Source organism: Penicillium malachiteum, assembly GCF_028827825.1.
Source record: "Penicillium malachiteum strain IBT 17515 chromosome Unknown utg000005l:1.0-9002435.0:326005.0-9005861.0, whole genome shotgun sequence".
Taxonomy (NCBI): domain Eukaryota; kingdom Fungi; phylum Ascomycota; class Eurotiomycetes; order Eurotiales; family Aspergillaceae; genus Penicillium; species Penicillium malachiteum.
In genome coordinates, this window is record NW_026643099.1 from 1,742,484 (window position 1) to 1,760,821 (window position 18,338).

The window sequence follows — 18,338 nt, forward strand, 5'->3', positions numbered from 1 at the left end:
CTCAAGTGCTCAAGGCACTTCTACTGGTACCTAGTAAGCGGTAATAGCATGTAGCAATATGTATGGACATTGGACCTTGCTTTCAAGTAGACCCCCTTCACTAATAGGCTAATAGCCAACTTGTAGCTAACATTGGAAAGTGAGAGATGACTGAAGTGAGAGGAAAATATATAGTTTTTTTTTCTGCCAGCCAATTACCTAGGTAGGGGTTTTGGTTGTATGGCCGTTATAGACCCCTGTAGAGGGACCTCTGAAACAAAGGTCCGGCAGGGTCTAGCATTTGGTCCATCTATGGAATGGAATTCGCCAGTTGCCGCAATGTTCAAAAATGGGCAAAAGTGGGCGTACAAGTGCACGGACCACCCCCATAGTTAAGAGCGATTTTTCAAAAATTTCTGTACACTTGAACATAGTTTTGAATAAAGCTCGCCCAGGTGATGCCGGAGAGTATGTAAGTTAGAAGTAAATCAGACAGACCGAGTCTGGGGAGGTGATCGGTCTTATATGTAGTTATGTATGTACTAGTAGATGGGATTCACCCAAGACAGACTTACAGTTGCTAGAGTCGTGGGGCTCGCCGAGCGCCGCGCCTATGCGGGGCGGGGGATCTCCGGGGGCTAGATCGGCGCTAACATTTGAAGGGCCTAATGGACGCCCGTTAGTTGATGCCCGGCCCTGATCTGGGTCCCAGTTGATTAGTGTGGGTTCAAATGTTGCGATCCAGACCAAGTAAGTCATTCAGATGATAGGTAGAATTCCACATGTGAGATAGTCTTTCAGTCGGTGCGGTACGAAGCGAATAACTTGAAGCCGGGAGAAATACGGGAGACGTTAGGTTAGACAGTTTCAAAAGACTCGATCGATGGAACAGAAGACCTGTGCCATCAACGAGTTAATCAGATTGATCACCAAGACCATAAACTCGATCCCGCAAGGCTAAAATAAAAATGCAGGAAGGGTATTGAACTAAATCACATAAAATCAAAACTCCCAATATGCAATGTAAATGCAAGATCCAAATCCATAAATGCAAAAATCGCAAAAGAAAATCGCTAGAAACGCAGCACATAAAACATCCAATATATCCAGTGTATCAAAATCAATAACTCCAGTCGATGCAGCACGTAAAATATAATCCGATATTTCAATCCAATTGATCGAAACGGAGAAGGAACTTTGGAAGAATACACCAACAGCCACACAGGCTAATTGTTGTGGTTAGAAGAGATAGGAGGGACCTCTGAAACAGAGGTCCGACGGGCTCTCTCCGAATATGGTGAAGCGGTAAGAGGTTCGGTAGCATTTAGTCCATCTTGCTGGACGGGATTTGTCGCCTGGCGGAAAGGATTGCCACCCTTTGATTCAGTTGGTGACGCGTTCTGCTGTTCAGATCGACTGGGTTTCAACTTGAGTCGTCCTTGCTCCAAAGCACGTAGGACGGCACCAAGATCATGGGGATCAATGGACCGCAGTTTGTCTTTAGCATCGTCCGAAACATCGGAGAATGCCTTCCAACCAATCTGATCGAACTCCTCTGAAGTCGATGACTTCGTGTCGATAGATGGGCCATGGATAAGACGTTGTAGGAACGTGTCAGAGACACTAGGCCGGCGAGGAATCTTGACTGGCTTTGATTTGCTACTTGTGGTAGAGGACGCAACCTCTTCTTGCTGGCGCTTGGGAGGACGTGGTGCCATCACGGAATGAGGTCCTTCGCCCACTTCATTGCGGATCTTGTAGTACACAAGACCTAAAGTTGCCGCTAGAGCTTGATGAGCTGCTTCGGGAAACAGATGCACTGCCTCTTTACGAGTCAAAGCACAGTTGCTATCACTAGAGTCGCTAGAATCACTATCATATGAATTGAATTCCGAAGGCTGTAAGCGACTCCAGCTCTGATAGCCTTCAAGTTGGTAGAACTCTGCGAGTTCAGCAAGGCGATGAACTAAAAGAGATAGAATGTTAGATTGTAAAAGCTTATCTGTAATAATACCTTGCTCACCTCGACTTCGTTTCTTTAAACACCAGAATCTCCACACCGTACGCGGGAACCATTCGGGCCATTCGAGATTACCGTCATCCAGAACCACCGGGATGGAGTTGATAGGGGCGTGAAGTGTGTGGGCGAGAGAATTGAACCGAACACGGTCTGCATGTTTCATTCGCGATTCGATAATGTTCAGACGTCCATTTATACGCGTTTCCATCAATCTCATATCCGTGCGAATGTCGTTGGTAATGGTCTTGAGCTTGCTCATCTCGATACGCCAGTTTGATGAATCACTTCTCACCAACTCGTCCAGTTGATTCAACCTCTTCTCCACCCGATTAAACTCGCTGTTCAGGAAATCCCTCTCGTTCTTGTATAGAATAGCATTGGAGTCCCCATTCGATCGAATCTGTTCAACGGTGGAGCGAAGGGCGACGACATTGAGATCGATACGATTGCACGTGGCGCTGGTGTTGGCAAACTCGCGTCGGACATGGCTATCTTCCCGGTTTCGGCGTTCGACGTAAGAATCTTCGGAGAGGAAAGTAGATCGGAGCTCGAAAAGTTGAGAGTCCAGTTGGTTAATTCGATATTGGAGACGTGTGAGAGACGGTTCGGCACCCGGCGGTGTGGTCTCTCGCACGGAGAGCCGAGGACTGGACATTGAGAGAGAAGCACTGGAGTGACTCCTTTCTAAAGTGGTCATGGTAGACATGGTGGGTGGACTGTATGATAAATTCTTTATACGCTTTGTTTGCATATATCGCTTTTAGATGAGGTTGTCCATAGTGATTTCTCAGGTAATTGTGGAAGGGAAAAGCACGAAAGGGACAAAGGGGGCAAATTTCCATTTTGGTATGACAAAGTCTGACCACCATCCGGTCACACCGAATCATACATACTTTACCATTCTCTTTCCCCTAATGACTCTTATCTTTTTTTTCTCTGATTTATCTCTGATTTGTCTTTTAACTTTTCTCTCATTTCTCATATGTTTTATTCTAGAACATCTTTAATTATCTTTGACTCATAGTATAGTCACTAGATGGATATTCTAGAGATATCCCCCTTGACAATATATTACAATACATTACAATACACAGAAATCAGCGGTCAGACCTCTTGCCAAGGATAAGCAAAGTTCGGTGTTTCTGCCGCTAAAAATGCGCTAAAAATGATGGTGCAGCACCGCATGCAGTGTCCCCCAACTGCTGCATTAGTGCGACAGGATTCGCCCCACAAGCCCATGATGACTTGGTCTGATTGGTAGACCTCATGATTCCTATGAGCCACTTCCAGGCGGGATTCCAATCACTGTCCAGAGTTAAATCTGCCCTCGCGCGCGCCCCCTCCTGTGTTGGACTGGTGACGACAGTCTTGATTATTGACCCGGATCGATACACGAGGCGAGACACCTCGCATTACCAAAAATGTCAATATTCCTCCGGAGTACGAGATACAGCCTATCACTATTATCATCCTAATATACAGGTCTATATTTGTTGCTTTGAGTGATTTCTTCGGAAACAAATTACAAACGGGCATTACGCGTGCTTTGTTAACTGAAAATAGAATCTACGTGCTTCAAACACCGGTGGCTGAAAGGAACCCCCAACATTCAAATCCACCTGGACAGGCACTCATATACTTACAGCTTACAGTATGTATTACATACCAAAGTTGTCAGTGCTTGGCCCCAGCGCACCAGGGTTTGCCTGGGCACGTACATATTTTCTTTTCTAGTCAGCCACACATAATAAGGCATCAGGCACTAAAACAAGCACAGTGAAGCGGGGTCGATTTGACAATATTTGCTTCGTGTTAATCGAAGTATCGATGTCTTTCAAAAATCTTGCATCAGTATGGAGCCCAATATGGTATGGAAAGAGTACCAATTTGGACTCAACGTCACCTTGATTCTCTTTTTGAAGAGTCCGAAAGGGAGTCTCACAAACATACTGTGGTCGGCTGACATGGATAAGTTCTGTGAGAGTTGAAGCCGAGCCTTCCAGGTTCCTATGTTACTAATCCGACGCGAACACGACACTTCGTATCTTGAAAAGTATCCATGCGGGCCTGATCGCTAGCGGGCCCTTTGCTCCAGGCCGCCCACATGTGCACATGCCTGTGGGCAGGCACAAATTGAGAACCACTACATAACTCCGAGGTCAGTCTTACATCTACGGAGTAAACCTTGGATATCTGGCCTACTTCGATCGATGACATATTCTTCAAATGGTCGAAACGGTTATAAATCATGACAGATGAGCTGCGAAGCTTGAGTGTCAATACCTCCAGGGCTCAAGTGCTTGAAATGCTTGCCATTCTGATAACAAAACACATGGATCGAATTTGCCCCAACTGCAAGGCATGTATAGTACCTAGGTATCTGTAAGCGACGTATCTCTGCATGTCATCCATCTCCGATTCAAGTTTTTCCCACCGGGCGCAGTATCAGTGAATTTTCTTGATTCTCAAGTCGAACCCTGAACTGAACTGTTCTGAGTAGACCGTGATCATTTATCCGATAGAATAGATTACACATTAATGAGTATTTCAAGTCATGACTGCCTTTCCCCAGCTCATGAATTATCGCGGCCATCTCGGCTTGCACCAATGCAGTAAAAGGCCGCAACGTGGAAGAACCTTGGGAGCAGGGTAATCATATCGGCGCATTCCTCTGTAAATGTAGGCAGCAAGGCTTAAGTCCTCGAGACTTGCACACGCATGATCTCTAGTATTAGTATCTTCTCTAATCTTTCAACTGTTTTATGGGAAAATTTTTAATTTGTCTCAGTTGGTTCTGACAGTTGACCAACACAATATTACTTGGGCTAAATCGGAGCCTTATGCAAGAGGACTCTTTTGATAGTCATCATGAAGAGAATTAAGCTCCTTCTTGATAATTCTTTGTAAAAAATGTTTCTGTTTATCAAATTTAGTCGATTCAGAAGAAACCAAGGGAGGCAGCAGGATTATTGGCTGTTGTTGAATGTATAGTATAGACAGGCAACTAAGAAGAAAAAAGAAAATATGAGGAATCGCCATATTCAGTGCTAGCTTTGAAAATTCTGCCTTGAGGTCTAACATTTGAACAAAGGGTATGTTCATGTTACTATGATGGACCTGTTAATTGCCCAGGTGAAGTGATTGATGATGTCTCGAGAAACTCGCAAGTCAAGGTCGCGACTTCCTTACTTCTACCCAGAACACACTCAACTACGACGAGAAAATGACCACATCTTCAGTCCACCGATCGCTCTCAATGTTCTCAGATCCAATATTAGCCCGTCATTATGAAGCGAGATGTCCCGGTTCTAGGCATCTTGGTTCTCGCCATAGTCTGCTTCACTTCACTTGCATCCTCAGAGTCCACCGACCCGGGAATCTCAGCATCACTTCCAGTGGACCGGAAAAATCCTCGAGAATGTGATTGTTTTACCGTGTCCGGCGCGGATCCAGGATATTTCCAACACTACAAGCTCTGGGACTTTCGCTATGTCCCTCTGAAGAAGCCGGATCCGAACACACCAGATTCAGACGAGGACTGGGACGAATGGGACGTGGCCGAAGAATCAGACGAAGACGAGTATGAGCACGAAGACGAGGACGAGGACGAAGTGGAGGATGAAGATGAAGATGAGGAAGAACTTCAATCACAGCTGGAATACCCATCAGAGTCACTCTACTTCTTCAAAACTACCTTTGACAAAGACTGGATCAGTCAGAAATGGCATCGTCCTCGAACTCCCATCGCACCAGTGACGATGGTTAATTCCAAACGAAACGTCTTCTTCACTCGCGCCCCAGACAAAACTGATCCAAGAGCAACGTATCTCGTCTTGCGAACTACGCGCCATACAAACTTCACTTCCACCGCTGAGATCGAGACTCGGGTGCGCAATATCTTTCGCTGTTCTCTACGAGTCCACATGCGGATCTTGCCAGCCAGCACCGTCGTTTCACAGCCTCCGCATTCAATGTATCTACCACAAGATCCGACCCAGCATGCTATTGCGGCATTGAACGATGGACCGGGGTTCAGAAATCTCACTGAACTGGGAGATACTAGTCGACCACCATCAGGCGCTTGTGTTGGTATCTTCACTTACCAAGCTAAGAACTGCGAATCCGATATCGAGATCTTAACGAGTGATCCCTCTCACCGAGTTAGATACGCTAATCAACCGGATTACGATCCTCAAACCGATCAAATGATCCCGGGAGCAGCCACAATTGCAGATTTACCAGTTCCCTGGACAGGTTGGTCAACCCATCGCTTGGACTGGCACTCCGATCGCTCGCGCTGGTACGTGAACAATATGCTACAGGAAGAGAAGAGCTACCGTGTTCCGAATCTTCAAAGCAGATTGGTGATTAACCTATGGAGTGATGGAGGCGCTTGGACGGGCGATATGAAAATCGGCGATAGTATCTACCTCGGTATTGATTATATCGAACTGGCATATAACCGGTCCTCCGATGGGAATAGGTGGGGGGAGATTCCACCGGATCAGAACCATGGTGGACATCAAATACCAGTTCCTGTTCCACATCCCAATACTTCGCTGGCTGATGCGGATGTGGAGAGTGGGTTCGAGGGCCAGGACTCGTTCGGGTCGGAGACGGATATTGTCACTGGGATCGTGAAGAAGAAAAAGAAATGCAAAAAGGGTAAAAAGGGGCGGAAGTGTCGAAAGAAGCAGAGAGAGAAGGAGAAAGAGAGGGACAAAGACAAGCAGAAGCATGGTAAGGGAGGGCATAATGACAAGGGTCCCAAATGCCATCGCATTTGTAACATTGATGAACTTCACTTTGGTCAGGTGGATTGATGTGTATTCTTAGATTTCTTTTCTCCTAGGTCGTCTTGTGTCTTTCAGTTGGTGAAATTGTATTATTAGAATGAAATGAATCGAAATCTTCGCTTTGGGCTGATATTCAGACTCGGATTCTTTTCATCAAGAAACAAAGGCGCGTGTAATATGGATTTCAGAGGTTTAATAGTAATCGCTGTTATTATTGGAATCTTTTAAAGTATTGGAAACAGAGGATGATCTCAAGGGCAATGCTGCCATGGAATCAATAGAAAGGCAATTTGTCCTTTTTATCTGAAGAACGGGGTATCATTTGTATTTGTTCGAACATGAAACCAAAACGAGTGAAAAAGATGAGATTGAACACAAAAAAAAACCCATGAATATGAACCATGCCTTTTCTTCTGTTGCTCTTTCGCCATGCACGCCCGGAATTTTTGGACTAGACACCATGAACACCGAGATATTGTATGAACCTTGTAATCGTAATCAAAACGGAGAGGTGTGGGGTTTGTAGAGAGATGTTTGAGTGTGAGAGAAGTAAAAATCTCTTGTATGTGTGGGGGTGTAATGAGTTGTACAGAACAGGATAGAATGTGCAGTGTTTCGCGATGGGAGAGGAAGGATGAAGGGGAGCGTGGAGGTAGAGGAGCTTTAGACATATGGTCAAAGCAAAACAGTTCCAGTTTTATCAACTGGAGAGAACTCGCCATGAAGACCTCCATTCATGATCTCGGCGACAATCTTTCGACGGAGCAATATCGTATCCTTTGCTCCAAATGCAGTGGGCTCAATATTCAGCGCAATGGCTTTCGCATTTGTCAACAAGAACACGCCACAGTCGCTGCCGTTGTCTTGATATGATGAAACTGAGGGGAGAAGGGTCCATTCATCGGCCACGAACTTGTTGCCAAGCTCTCCATGTAGCCATTTTCTGATTGTGTCCACTTGACGAGCCCCGCGTCCACCTAATGAATCAAAGTATTCAATGGTTCGGTCCATGGGTCGAACAACCATCAAAGTCCAATGACTGGACTCGTGCACTGGAACAAAGACTGTGTCCACCTCCAATAGCACTTCGCCGCCAATTTTAGCTCGTTTAGCCCATCGGCGCACACTATCATATCCCTTGTCTCGTAGACTGGAATAGAAGAAGCTGTTGAAAGCGTGATATCGAGGTCGCTGGTCTGGGGTGTTTCCTGTTGAATTTCGAAGATATTGGATTATAACCGCAAGATATGAGTTGATAATCTCATCATTTAACCAAGCAAGTGGTTTGATGCATGTTGCAATATCCTTTTGGTACAATTCATCACCGGAGAGGGATTGAGCCACCGCACCATGTGAATGCATGGCCTTTGTGACTCTATCTAACCAGGAAACCGATAACTGACGTACGCATTTTCCTTGAGGTCTGATCCTTATGGCACGGCCTTGTTCGGCATCCCATGCCTGCTTCTCTTGTTCTCGCTGGTCCCATTCTTTTTGATAGATGGATGCAATGCGATTGTTTGGGATTGGCGTCCTTTGGGGAGATACTAATTGCACAGCTGATACGGGTGCACCGAATGGAAGCATTTCGAACATCATGGAGCGCGCGGCCCATGGGTCGTCGATTTGCATAGCATCCGGGTGCGTTTCATCTGTGCGTTTCGGGGTTTCGATCGGACGCGGTTTCTTTTGAACAGGCGTAGATGGTATTGATAGTCGTTGAGATCGTTGAGGTCGTAGGTATGAGCCGAGTTCTGTGCGAAGCTCTGGCATGAAGGGAATGTCGACATCCATACGATCCAGCTCCGCCGTTTTCTCGGCTTCTCGGCTTGGCCGCGTTGGGGGTTCGTAGTGCTTCACATGTTCGGTAGGCGCAAGTCGTGGAGTTCGGGGCGGTGACGAAGGAAACGCGCCCGGTATTTGAAATAAGGCAGCATCTATAAGATGGGATTGTCTGAGCAAACAATGTGCTATCTTGCCGGAAAGCAGTGGTGCCTACCTTGCAAGTCAGGTTGTTCTGTTGCCTGCCAACCCTTGCTGACTTCCGAAGAGCTCTCGGTGGCAGAAGTGAGTTTTTCCTGTTTGGAACGGGCCCCTGGGAAGAGACGCCGCAGAAATAGTGGTAATCCCATCGCTGTCGGTTGCGGGCTATTGCTCTCTAGATGACGTTGAAGCGATGGCTGGGGCTAGTTGAGACTAAGTTGCTGATTTGAGAAGAACCCGATGGGTGTATGAAGACAGACGCGATTTGAGGTGAAGGAGAGCGCTGACAATGACAGAATAAATTCACATTCTCAATGAGCGATCAAGATCGATCGGTCTTGAAAGAGTTGCGACTGGAAACAATGCGCGCGCCGTTGCTCCCAGCTTTCATCATGGGGACGGCTGACTAAAATACGCGCTAACCGCATTGGACGATCTGCAGGACGCGGGCGCCCGAACTATGAAGAGCTATAACGATATGAACTATATGGAAAACTCATCCGGATGAACAAACAATCACATTTACTAGTAAAGATGCAGTCATGGCAATTGATTCTATAATGGGCATCATCTGCCACAGAATTGAGGGTGCCTGTACTTGATCACGTAAGAAATCACAAAGAGACATAAAGATACAATCGCAGATATGTACATGCGGAACTAGAACTATGTCTCTGAGACAGTTAGTTTCCAGCCCAGCCCGCTGGACTGGAACAAGCTCAAGCAGCAGCCAAAGTCCGTACGGGGGCGCAAAAGGTCCGACTTCTCACTACATCACTAAGAGGCAACTCCAAGCCCAAGCAATTCGAACACTGGGGGTGCAACATTGATAACAACCCACGGAATCCCTAGACGCGCATGGATCAGTCTGATGCCCGTGAAAAGAGTGCTCAATGACAAGAAAAAAACATACCTGCATATACAACCAACTTTGTCACAACTTCTACATCATACCGCACTCGGGGCTTCTTGATCTGAGAGAACACCTCTTTCTCATCCGACCGAGCTGTGTCATACTCGGGAGGTGGGAGAGGTGATGATCGGGGGATATTGGAATCTACATCCACAGTAGCCGAAATGGGGCTCCCTGTACCCATCATGTGCTCGTATTCATCTAATTTCGAGGCTTTCCGTAATAAAATGGGAGTACCATTTGGTTTTGTCTCTCCTTCCATAGGAGAATCGCGGGTACCACTAGACAGGCTTTCACGTCGGCGCATCTCACGGTATGCAAGCGTCTCATAGGCGTCTGCTTCGGACTGGGGTCCAATTGACACTGCTCGCCTGCGCGGATGCCGAATAGTGGTGATGATTGAAGGAAGTTCAGAAAAGTTAGGAAGCACATCATGGTCCTTCAAGTTAGTTGGAACAGTTGTATATGATCTAGGTGACAAGTTAGAGTGAACGGTACATTAAATACTCAGAGACTGAACTTACGAAGCAGTTTTGAAAAATCTCCGAGGTAGTAGAAGACCAAGTTTCTCCAGACTGCGGAAAATGGGTGGTAAGATGCGAAGCAGGGTAGGCTTGGTGATCTCTCGCCACGCAAAAACACACAAAACACCCACAACTAGGCGAATGGTGGTTCCTACCAGTCCAAGGCTTTCATACCGGTATGGAATAGTTCCAGGGAGAGGGTCTGACCATGCGAGGCTAGATTGGGTGAAGTACCACGAACCAACATCAACGCCAAGAGTCACACCAGCAAAGGCAACACTGTCGTCAAAACAGGGGCAGTCATCAGCCGGCTCTGGGTGGATGCGAACCAGGATCAAGATGACGATTGGAACGACAAGGATTTCCGTGAGGGATGCAGAAAGGATGTAGTCGTCAAATGCGGGGCCGAAGCTATACTGAGCGAGGCCGATCAATGCACCCAAAATACAACCAATGACCACGTCAAGCATTCCATGCATACCACAGTACAAACGGCCCAATACGATTGATATTACATAGAGGTATGTGACAGCTTGGAGGATCAGGCTGGTCTGCGGGCTAACAGTTGAATCGGGCGCATTGAGGAGAGCAATCGCATAGACTGCGACCGATACAGCGTTGGTAGAATGTGTGGAAGGGAATCCGTACTCTAGAGCAGCCGAGCCGGACATGGTAATGCGCTGTAAGGGTGGAGATAGTGGCCGAGGAAGACATAACAAATCCTTGATGAATCCACTGAAGAAGACACCGGCCGCAAGGATGTGAACCAGTCTGCGATAAAAGAGATTTGTCAGTCTCATTCAATGTGGAACCGTAGACTCTGGTGTATATTGAACGCATACCCGCGACCTAAGCTGGTGTGTCCACACCAGAAGAGAAACGGCAAAAAGACCATGAAGAAAGTATGAGTGCCGAGGTTGGCTGTGAACGCAAAGTAAGAATCCAGCGTCGGGGTGCGAACTTTCTCCTGCGCCCAGGCAAGGTATGGCGTTTCATATCGAATTAAAGGTAGGAGTTTTTGTCGCGGCCAATAGCGCCAGAGGGGGAGTCGGTTTGAATCTAATCAAGTCGCAAACAGTGCTGATTAGCAATCATCGGGCAAGAATCCATACTCAGGGGAGTACAATAAACAGTCGCAGATTACATACAATGATTCAGGCTCTTTAGCCCCGCATCAGGCTCGCCATTTGTGCCTTTTCCCATTGTGAAGTGTTATCGATCCGGATGCGATTGGACCCCATACATGGACAGGTCGGTGCCTGCCGCTCGGTTTTTTGAATTTTGATGCTCAGGGCAATAACATAAGGAATGAATAAAGTTGGATTGGACGGAAGGAAGAATACAAATGAGGTTGAGTGTTTTGGCCCGTCAAGTGGGATGTTACAGGAGGTTTCGCGACGGGGAGATCACTTCTGACCGCGGCTCCCCCAGACGCCGCCATGTGTGGGCTTAGTCAGTGATAAACAGGCCCGGGGGCCATTATCTACATGTTGACAGAGATATAATTAGAAAAAGAAAAGTTTATATGAATTCGTAAGATTGTTCAATTCAGCTTAATGCTCTAATAAATGGGGCTTTATGAGATGATTGATGGAAAATAGACGAAAGGGTGAATTTATCATCAGGATAAGTGCTTAGCCCTGATTCCTGAATACTGACAACCTGGCTTTGTTCTATAGTAATGACATACCTCATAGTTTGATTGTAGCTGCACGAATATCTTGTCATGCACAGCATGTAAGGACTGATGTTTAAGAGAACCACTCGACCTCTCTTTCCAGATCCTAAAGAATGCATAGGTGCTCCGGTGGTTTAAGGCGTCCGGGGACATGCAGCATTCTTGCTATGAAAAGATATCCTCATGCTCAAGTGCTGACACTCACTTTTGCTTCTTATCTGATATAACGCTGAAGATCTCATCAATATCCCTGACTTGTCTGGTTCTCTTGTCGCATCTTTGAACTGCTGTACTCATATATTGCCTTCAGCTTGATCAAACCAAACTAAACCGCATCAACACACAGTGCTACGATGCTCTCCGTTGCAAAATCCATATACCCCTTGCCTGAGCTTCTACAAACACCAAAACGATCAAGACCGATGCGAGTGCTCTGTCTGGGCTTACCACGAAGTGGAACGGACTCACTACACAACGCACTTGAGATCCTCGGGTTGAATGGCGTTTTTCATGGCTACAATGGTGGATGAATCCTCCAAACACTAGTATGCTATATTGTGAACTTATGCAACTCAAACTCCTGGGCTGTCCACCTAGTTCTGAAATACTCAGAGAACGTTACTTTGATCGTGTACTAGCAGACAAGGTAGCTCTCACTGATGTTCCCCCAGTTTGGTTTGCCCCAGAGCTTCTTCAAGCTTACCCAGAAGCCTTGGTTATCCTGAATCGGCGTCGCGATATCCAAGATTGGAAATGCAGTTTCAGGGACTCGATTCTTCCCATGATGCAAAGCTGGAAGTATTGGCTTGCTAGTTGGTTCGAAGCAGAGTTGTTCTGGGGTGTATGGTTGACCAGATTGGGTCATGACGAGTTTCTGTTCAAAGGGGACTTTGAAGCACACGCGGAAAAGGCCTACATCGGACACTATGAGAATCTTGAAAAGATACTTGAGGCTGAAGGTCGCGCTTATCTCGATTGGTCGGTTGAAGATGATTGGTGAGAGCCGATTCCACCTTGCAAGGAATCCATGTCTCTTCAGCTAACTAAGGTACAGGGCACCGTTGTGTGAATTTTTAGATCTTGCTCGGCCCGATGTGCCATTCCCCCAAGGAAATACTGCGCCAGAGTTTATCCCTAAGTTATTGACTGTGGATGATGCGCGCTTCAGAAAAGCAACTACGAATTTCTTCATTATTGCGACTGGCCTTGTAGGAGTCATGTCACTATACCTTTGGAGATGATATTTCGAGATCAAACTTTTTTGTGCAGCCACATGTCCCTCCACCCAATGAGCCTCTGAGCGGCTGAAATTGTTCTCACCGTATTCCCGCTCTCACGATATCATCTAGTGGGGCGAAGGTTATGGGAGTGGAGAGGATTTACTTCCCGAAACGCCATATCAAGAACCATCGGGAAAACCGGAAATGATTTGCGATTTGGACCACAATTTCCGACTTAGTATCCTATGAGCAGCAATCACGACATTGATTTCGGATTGCTCTCGGGGCATTGTGGGACGTGACGCGCATGATGTCAAATTGCGAATGATCCGGTGTGCCCTGACCTGCATAAGTCAGTCAACAAGAAGCGCCAACATCCCGATGTTTAGATACCTCTCCAATCAGACTTCAAATGTTCTACTTCACTATTGAACTGCCTAGTCATTTATATTAAATTTATATTAAGTGACCGGCTAATCATAATTCCTATTTTAGTATTTCCACCCGACAGAATTTCAAATACAGGATAGAGATATTGAGTATATAGCACATGATATCGGCCGCCCCGAGGGAAATACAGAGAGCCGGTTCTGATGAGCTGAACGGTGGGGAAGAGGGGCTGCTGAGGGGCTTTCAAGCGGAGTCAAGAAAAGCCAAAACAGGCCATTAGATCGGAGAGATCGTAGCCATGAAGGTGGCAGTGACAGTTTAACCAAGGAGGAGGCACCTTACATCGTCATCCGGATGGTTGCCATAACAACGAGGATGTAAACACGGGTTTCATCTTGGGCGAGACCCTCACCTATCTTTATCGTAGTCGATCCCTAGATCTGTGAAAAAGATTCCCGATTTTTTTTATTTTCATCTTTTTTTTTCTTTTCCCTTCGTTCCTATTCCCTTTACAACATACCCATATTCGAAGAACTTGTATCTTTGTTTTCTTTTTCTCTCGCAAATTTCTACGAAAACTCTCAGAACCCGCCATCCCTTCGGCAGATAGCCGCTCATAACCGTCCAATCTACCAAACGACCCGCTTTACAAGGGGCAACCTTCCATTCCACCATGAGCCAAATGTATGACGACCAGTACTATGCGGCTTCGCGACGCCGTTCCGTTGCCACACCTCCCCCATCCCACACCCCCCAGCACAGTCGAACCCGCAGCCACAGTGTGCGAGTGAGCAACGGCACCGCCAGTACCAACACCAGTTTTTCCAGCGGACGCATGTCTGAGGCAACCAATATTACCCAGCCGCCCTCCTACTCAAAAAAGTTTGTTGTGGTTGGAGATGGCGGCTGTGGCAAGACTTGTTTGTTGATTAGCTATTCCCAAGGTTACTTTCCCGAGGTAGGTCGGAATTTCCCGTCGCCAATGAACGCGTTGCAGGATTCATGTGTACTGATCCTACTTGCAGAAATATGTCCCCACAGTATTCGAGAACTACATTACTCAGACGGTACACCGAAGCTCGGGGAAGACAGTTGAATTGGCACTCTGGGATACAGCTGGACAGGAAGAATATGATCGTTTGCGTCCTCTGTCCTACCCTGAGACGGATCTTCTGTTTGTCTGCTTCGCCATTGACTGCCCTGCGTCCTTAGAGAATGTCATGGATAAGGTGAGTCGAGTCAACCCCGCCCACATTTTTCTTATCTGGGGTAATTTCTTTTCTAATCAGATTGACAGTGGTATCCTGAGGTCCTGCATTTTTGCCCCACAACCCCCATTATCCTGGTTGGTCTGAAGTCAGATCTCCGCAATAAGCGCACATGCATCGAACTTCTAAAGACACAAGGCCTCACACCCATTACTCCGGAACAAGGTCAGGCTGTCGCTTACCGAATGGGAGCCAGCTATGTCGAGTGCAGCAGTAAGGAGATGCGTGGAGTGGATGATGTGTTCGCCCATGCAGTCGACACTGTTGTGACAACCGAGGATGAAGGCTGGAAGACTTCAAAGCAATCGAATAGCCGTGCCGGTGCCAAGCCCTCTGGTCCTAGTGGCCCTGGCAAGAAAATTAAGAAGCGGAGTTGCAAGATCCTGTAAATGGTTCTCTGCATACCCTGTTTTCTATTATCTCTTATGCCATACCCCCTTTACCCCCATTTCTTTCTTCTCCCTTGACCCGATCACAGCCTGGTTGCTTTTCGGCTGGCTTGCTTGTTCCCTGCGTATGTGACATGTTACCGCAAGCTGGACAGAGCTGAACATGAACTGCAAAAATTTCTTCTTATTCTGGAGACGCTGCGCGCTTTCGGACAGATACCTTGATTTCTCTTTTTCTTTTTTTTTACTGGAGGCGGCTTCATTGATTTCTGAATTGTCATATTGATTTTTCTCCCTATTTTTCCCCGCTTGCCTTCCAATGTGTTTTCTCTCATGACCCCTATGATATTCCTCTCATGACTCGCATGATCATGATCCGGGTCTAGGCCACTTTTGGCATTGTGGCATGCATGGAACTGGTGTTCTCACTTATGTTATTTGATATGTTCTGTTGGCGAGCGACATCCTATGTGTTACTGAGACAATACATTGCGACTTGATGTTATCCAAAATCCTTGTAAATGTAAATCGTAAACTTTTCATTCGTCAAAATCATAAAGTAAGGCAATGGTGGTATCTAGAGACACTTGAATCAAAATGGACTCCAAAGCAGTCACTCCACTAGTGGTATAGCCTATTGTAGCATGGGTTTATTTTCATCTTCCTCTTGCTTGATCGGCTTGTCCTGCCCTTCGCTCTCACCACTGACTTTCCACTTGCCCTCAGCATTCTGCTCTGTCTCTTCAGACTGGCCCATGAAGTTTTCGAATTGAGACCAGAGAGCCTCCACCGAGCTGAACTCATTACCGACCTGGTTATATCAGTACACCAATCACTAACCCAGAAGCTCGTATCAGACATACCGTGATGATACTCTCTAAATTCCGATTCAATCGATTCATATTCTGAAGCACCTGTTCCATACCCTACCAAACACCAATCAGCCTCAAGAACACCAAGTATCCATACCAGAAAAACATACCACGGCAATCTCCCGAACCAATTCCTCCCGTTGCTGCTCAAAAACAGTAGGGGTCGCAGCACGCCCAGTGGTAGAACCAGGCCAAGCCATTTTGATCCAACCAGGTATTTATCTCGATGTGTCAAACAGAAATCTCCCTCAATCGTAATTCTAGACGCGGCTGGCGCTCCGTTATTGTGCTCAACGCGACGGCGGTTGCGTTCTGTCTTTGTTCCGGCAAACGCGAGTGGTTCGAGCTAGGGGAGGGAGCTAAAGTCTTGAATTTGACTGGACGGGTATCGGTTATCGGTTGTGCAGGGACTGTTTTCTGGTGGTACTGTTGAGGATGGATTGTGACTTGTGAGCCAGGAACAAGAGTTAGTCTTGCACAGGAGAGAAGTTGTTGGTGGGGCTTACTGATAAGAGCTTCCGATTGGCAATTGGGCTGATACGAACATGAGCTTTCAGTGAGAACTTTGATTTCGATATATCTTTAGTATTATTTTTTAATTGACTTAATGAGTTGCTTGTTTGATTTCTGTACAAAATATTTTGGACAGTTTTACCATTCAAATGTTTGTGGTAATTATCGTCGAGTTGGGTAGATTCAGAAGCCATAGTATCACGATCAGTGGATTAACGATAATTGGTGTGCCTCATCTCGTGTCCTTCCACTGCAGCTATTCAGGCAGCGCAAATCTTAATATGCACTCTCCAGTGTACTTATCTCCGAGGTTACTGAATGTTGCCCAGCGCTTATACTTGGAAATCCCACATTGCACATATGTCCTCGGTTTCTGATATCTTTCTTGGCATGGACATAGCATAGGTATACCAGTCACGGTCTTTTCAACAGACATCTCTGCCTATTAAGGAACCTTGGAAGACCATAATACGGACTAATTGCTTCTCGCTTAATCAATCATAGATGATTACTGGACATACCTAAGACTGCCGTTTTTCAAAGATCATCCTTGATCCTGGACATTGGGAGCCCCAATCATAGGTACTACAAGTATTGTCTGATGGAAGATTAGGTGACAATTTTATACAATATACAACACTTGCATATACTACTAGTAGTAGCACGCCTGAGCATGTTTGTACTCGGAGATATCTCTTCTAATTCCGATTCCAAGGACAATTTATCCGAAGATTTATCTATATTAAGTCAGATCAATTCGGGTCTCTTGAGACTCAATTTTATAGTTCATGTGAGTACTCAATTAGACTCAACGGTGGCACTTGAGCCAAAAAATGAATATACCTGGACCTAAAATATAGGTTTTCTCCTGATGTCTACATTTTAGACATCAGTTGATTGTTTTCATTGAGTGGCTAAAATTTTCGACGACCAAGTGGCTTGAAGGAGCGGACCATGGTACTCAAGTTTCATCAAACATGGTTCAATTTGACTTTCGGATGCTTCAAATCATGATGTTCTATTTTAGAACTGCCATCTAGACCTTCCGCTTCTCCGAAAGAATATCTCACTAACACAAGCATTGTGTTGAGATTCTCGTCTAGAATGATCGGCAGTTGGAGTGATCTGGAACCCGACTGCAATCTCGTTGTACTCTTTTGTATACTCCAGGATTTCTTGAATATACCCGAGCCCTGCAGGATAGAAACTCAAAGTTCAAGTTTCTTTCATGTTCTACTCTTCAACGCCTTCAAGTCCTACAATAATTCCCATCAATAAGCCAATTTACAATTCCGTTGGGGGCCTGTGTAAGCCAAGCAAAAACCAACCAAGCAATAGCCATAATTCAAGAGAAAATCACCCAGCCTGAATAGGCTCAATTTCAAGCAGTCCAATTTCCGAGATTCTTACATAACCCGCCCAATACCACGGATGAATCGAAAGAGACCAGACCACAACTTCCCACATCTCATTGTCATTTCTTCCATTTCCCCTCACGAAATTCTGAAATTCTGGAATTCTGGAATTCTGGACTTCTCGAATACGCCGTCGAATACGCTAGTCCCACGCTAGAAGATATCCCCACCAGACTAATAATCAGAGACATCAAAAAGCCCAGTCTGGCCTCTGCACCAGTTCGCCGAGCGTCACACTGTCTCACCTACAGCCGAGCCGACTCGTCCCAGGGTCCAGGGGTCCACTGGTACCTGGAATTGAAGGGCGTTCCGTGCCACGGATCACGAAATTCGAGATCCAACCCAGACCACTTAGGCGGCTTCGGCTTGGTTTCAGAT

The 18,338-nt window shown here is 46.3% G+C and overlaps 7 protein-coding genes across 7 annotated transcripts; 3 read left to right on the plus strand and 4 right to left on the minus strand.

The window, feature by feature from the left end:
* Positions 1 to 1,205: 1,205 nt before the first annotated feature.
* Positions 1,206 to 2,705, minus strand: N7483_010687 (uncharacterized protein; the record flags this gene model as incomplete). Its single annotated transcript, XM_057094114.1, has 1 exon — positions 1,206 to 2,705. One exon carries the CDS (start codon positions 2,703 to 2,705, stop codon positions 1,206 to 1,208), a length of 1,500 nt encoding a protein of 499 aa, XP_056940085.1.
* A 2,581-nt stretch (positions 2,706 to 5,286) lies between these two features.
* On the plus strand, positions 5,287 to 6,822 carry N7483_010688 (glycoside hydrolase family 16 protein; the record flags this gene model as incomplete). The annotated part of the gene is made up of 1 exon (XM_057094115.1): positions 5,287 to 6,822. The coding sequence occupies one exon, from the start codon at positions 5,287 to 5,289 to the stop codon at positions 6,820 to 6,822; it is 1,536 nt and encodes a 511-aa protein (XP_056940086.1).
* Positions 6,823 to 7,470: 648 nt separating this feature from the next.
* N7483_010689 (SUMO protease ULP1) lies at positions 7,471 to 8,927 on the minus strand (the record flags this gene model as incomplete). Its single annotated transcript, XM_057094116.1, has 2 exons — positions 7,471 to 8,732; positions 8,795 to 8,927. The coding sequence occupies 2 exons, from the start codon at positions 8,925 to 8,927 to the stop codon at positions 7,471 to 7,473; spliced, it is 1,395 nt and encodes a 464-aa protein (XP_056940087.1).
* A 628-nt stretch (positions 8,928 to 9,555) lies between these two features.
* N7483_010690 (phosphatase PAP2 family protein) lies at positions 9,556 to 11,418 on the minus strand (the record flags this gene model as incomplete). Its single annotated transcript, XM_057094117.1, has 5 exons — positions 9,556 to 9,626; positions 9,692 to 10,161; positions 10,216 to 10,986; positions 11,058 to 11,274; positions 11,364 to 11,418. 5 exons carry the CDS (start codon positions 11,416 to 11,418, stop codon positions 9,556 to 9,558), a joined length of 1,584 nt encoding a protein of 527 aa, XP_056940088.1.
* Positions 11,419 to 12,440: 1,022 nt separating this feature from the next.
* On the plus strand, positions 12,441 to 13,134 carry N7483_010691 (sulfotransferase family protein; the record flags this gene model as incomplete). Its single annotated transcript, XM_057094118.1, has 2 exons — positions 12,441 to 12,889; positions 12,948 to 13,134. The coding sequence occupies 2 exons, from the start codon at positions 12,441 to 12,443 to the stop codon at positions 13,132 to 13,134; spliced, it is 636 nt and encodes a 211-aa protein (XP_056940089.1).
* Positions 13,135 to 14,176: 1,042 nt separating this feature from the next.
* N7483_010692 (Rho4-like protein) lies at positions 14,177 to 15,160 on the plus strand (the record flags this gene model as incomplete). Its single annotated transcript, XM_057094119.1, has 3 exons — positions 14,177 to 14,461; positions 14,529 to 14,732; positions 14,801 to 15,160. The coding sequence occupies 3 exons, from the start codon at positions 14,177 to 14,179 to the stop codon at positions 15,158 to 15,160; spliced, it is 849 nt and encodes a 282-aa protein (XP_056940090.1).
* Positions 15,161 to 15,794: 634 nt separating this feature from the next.
* On the minus strand, positions 15,795 to 16,232 carry N7483_010693 (DASH complex subunit DAD1; the record flags this gene model as incomplete). Its single annotated transcript, XM_057094120.1, has 3 exons — positions 15,795 to 15,971; positions 16,024 to 16,086; positions 16,143 to 16,232. 3 exons carry the CDS (start codon positions 16,230 to 16,232, stop codon positions 15,795 to 15,797), a joined length of 330 nt encoding a protein of 109 aa, XP_056940091.1.
* Between the last annotated feature and the right edge of the window lie 2,106 nt (positions 16,233 to 18,338).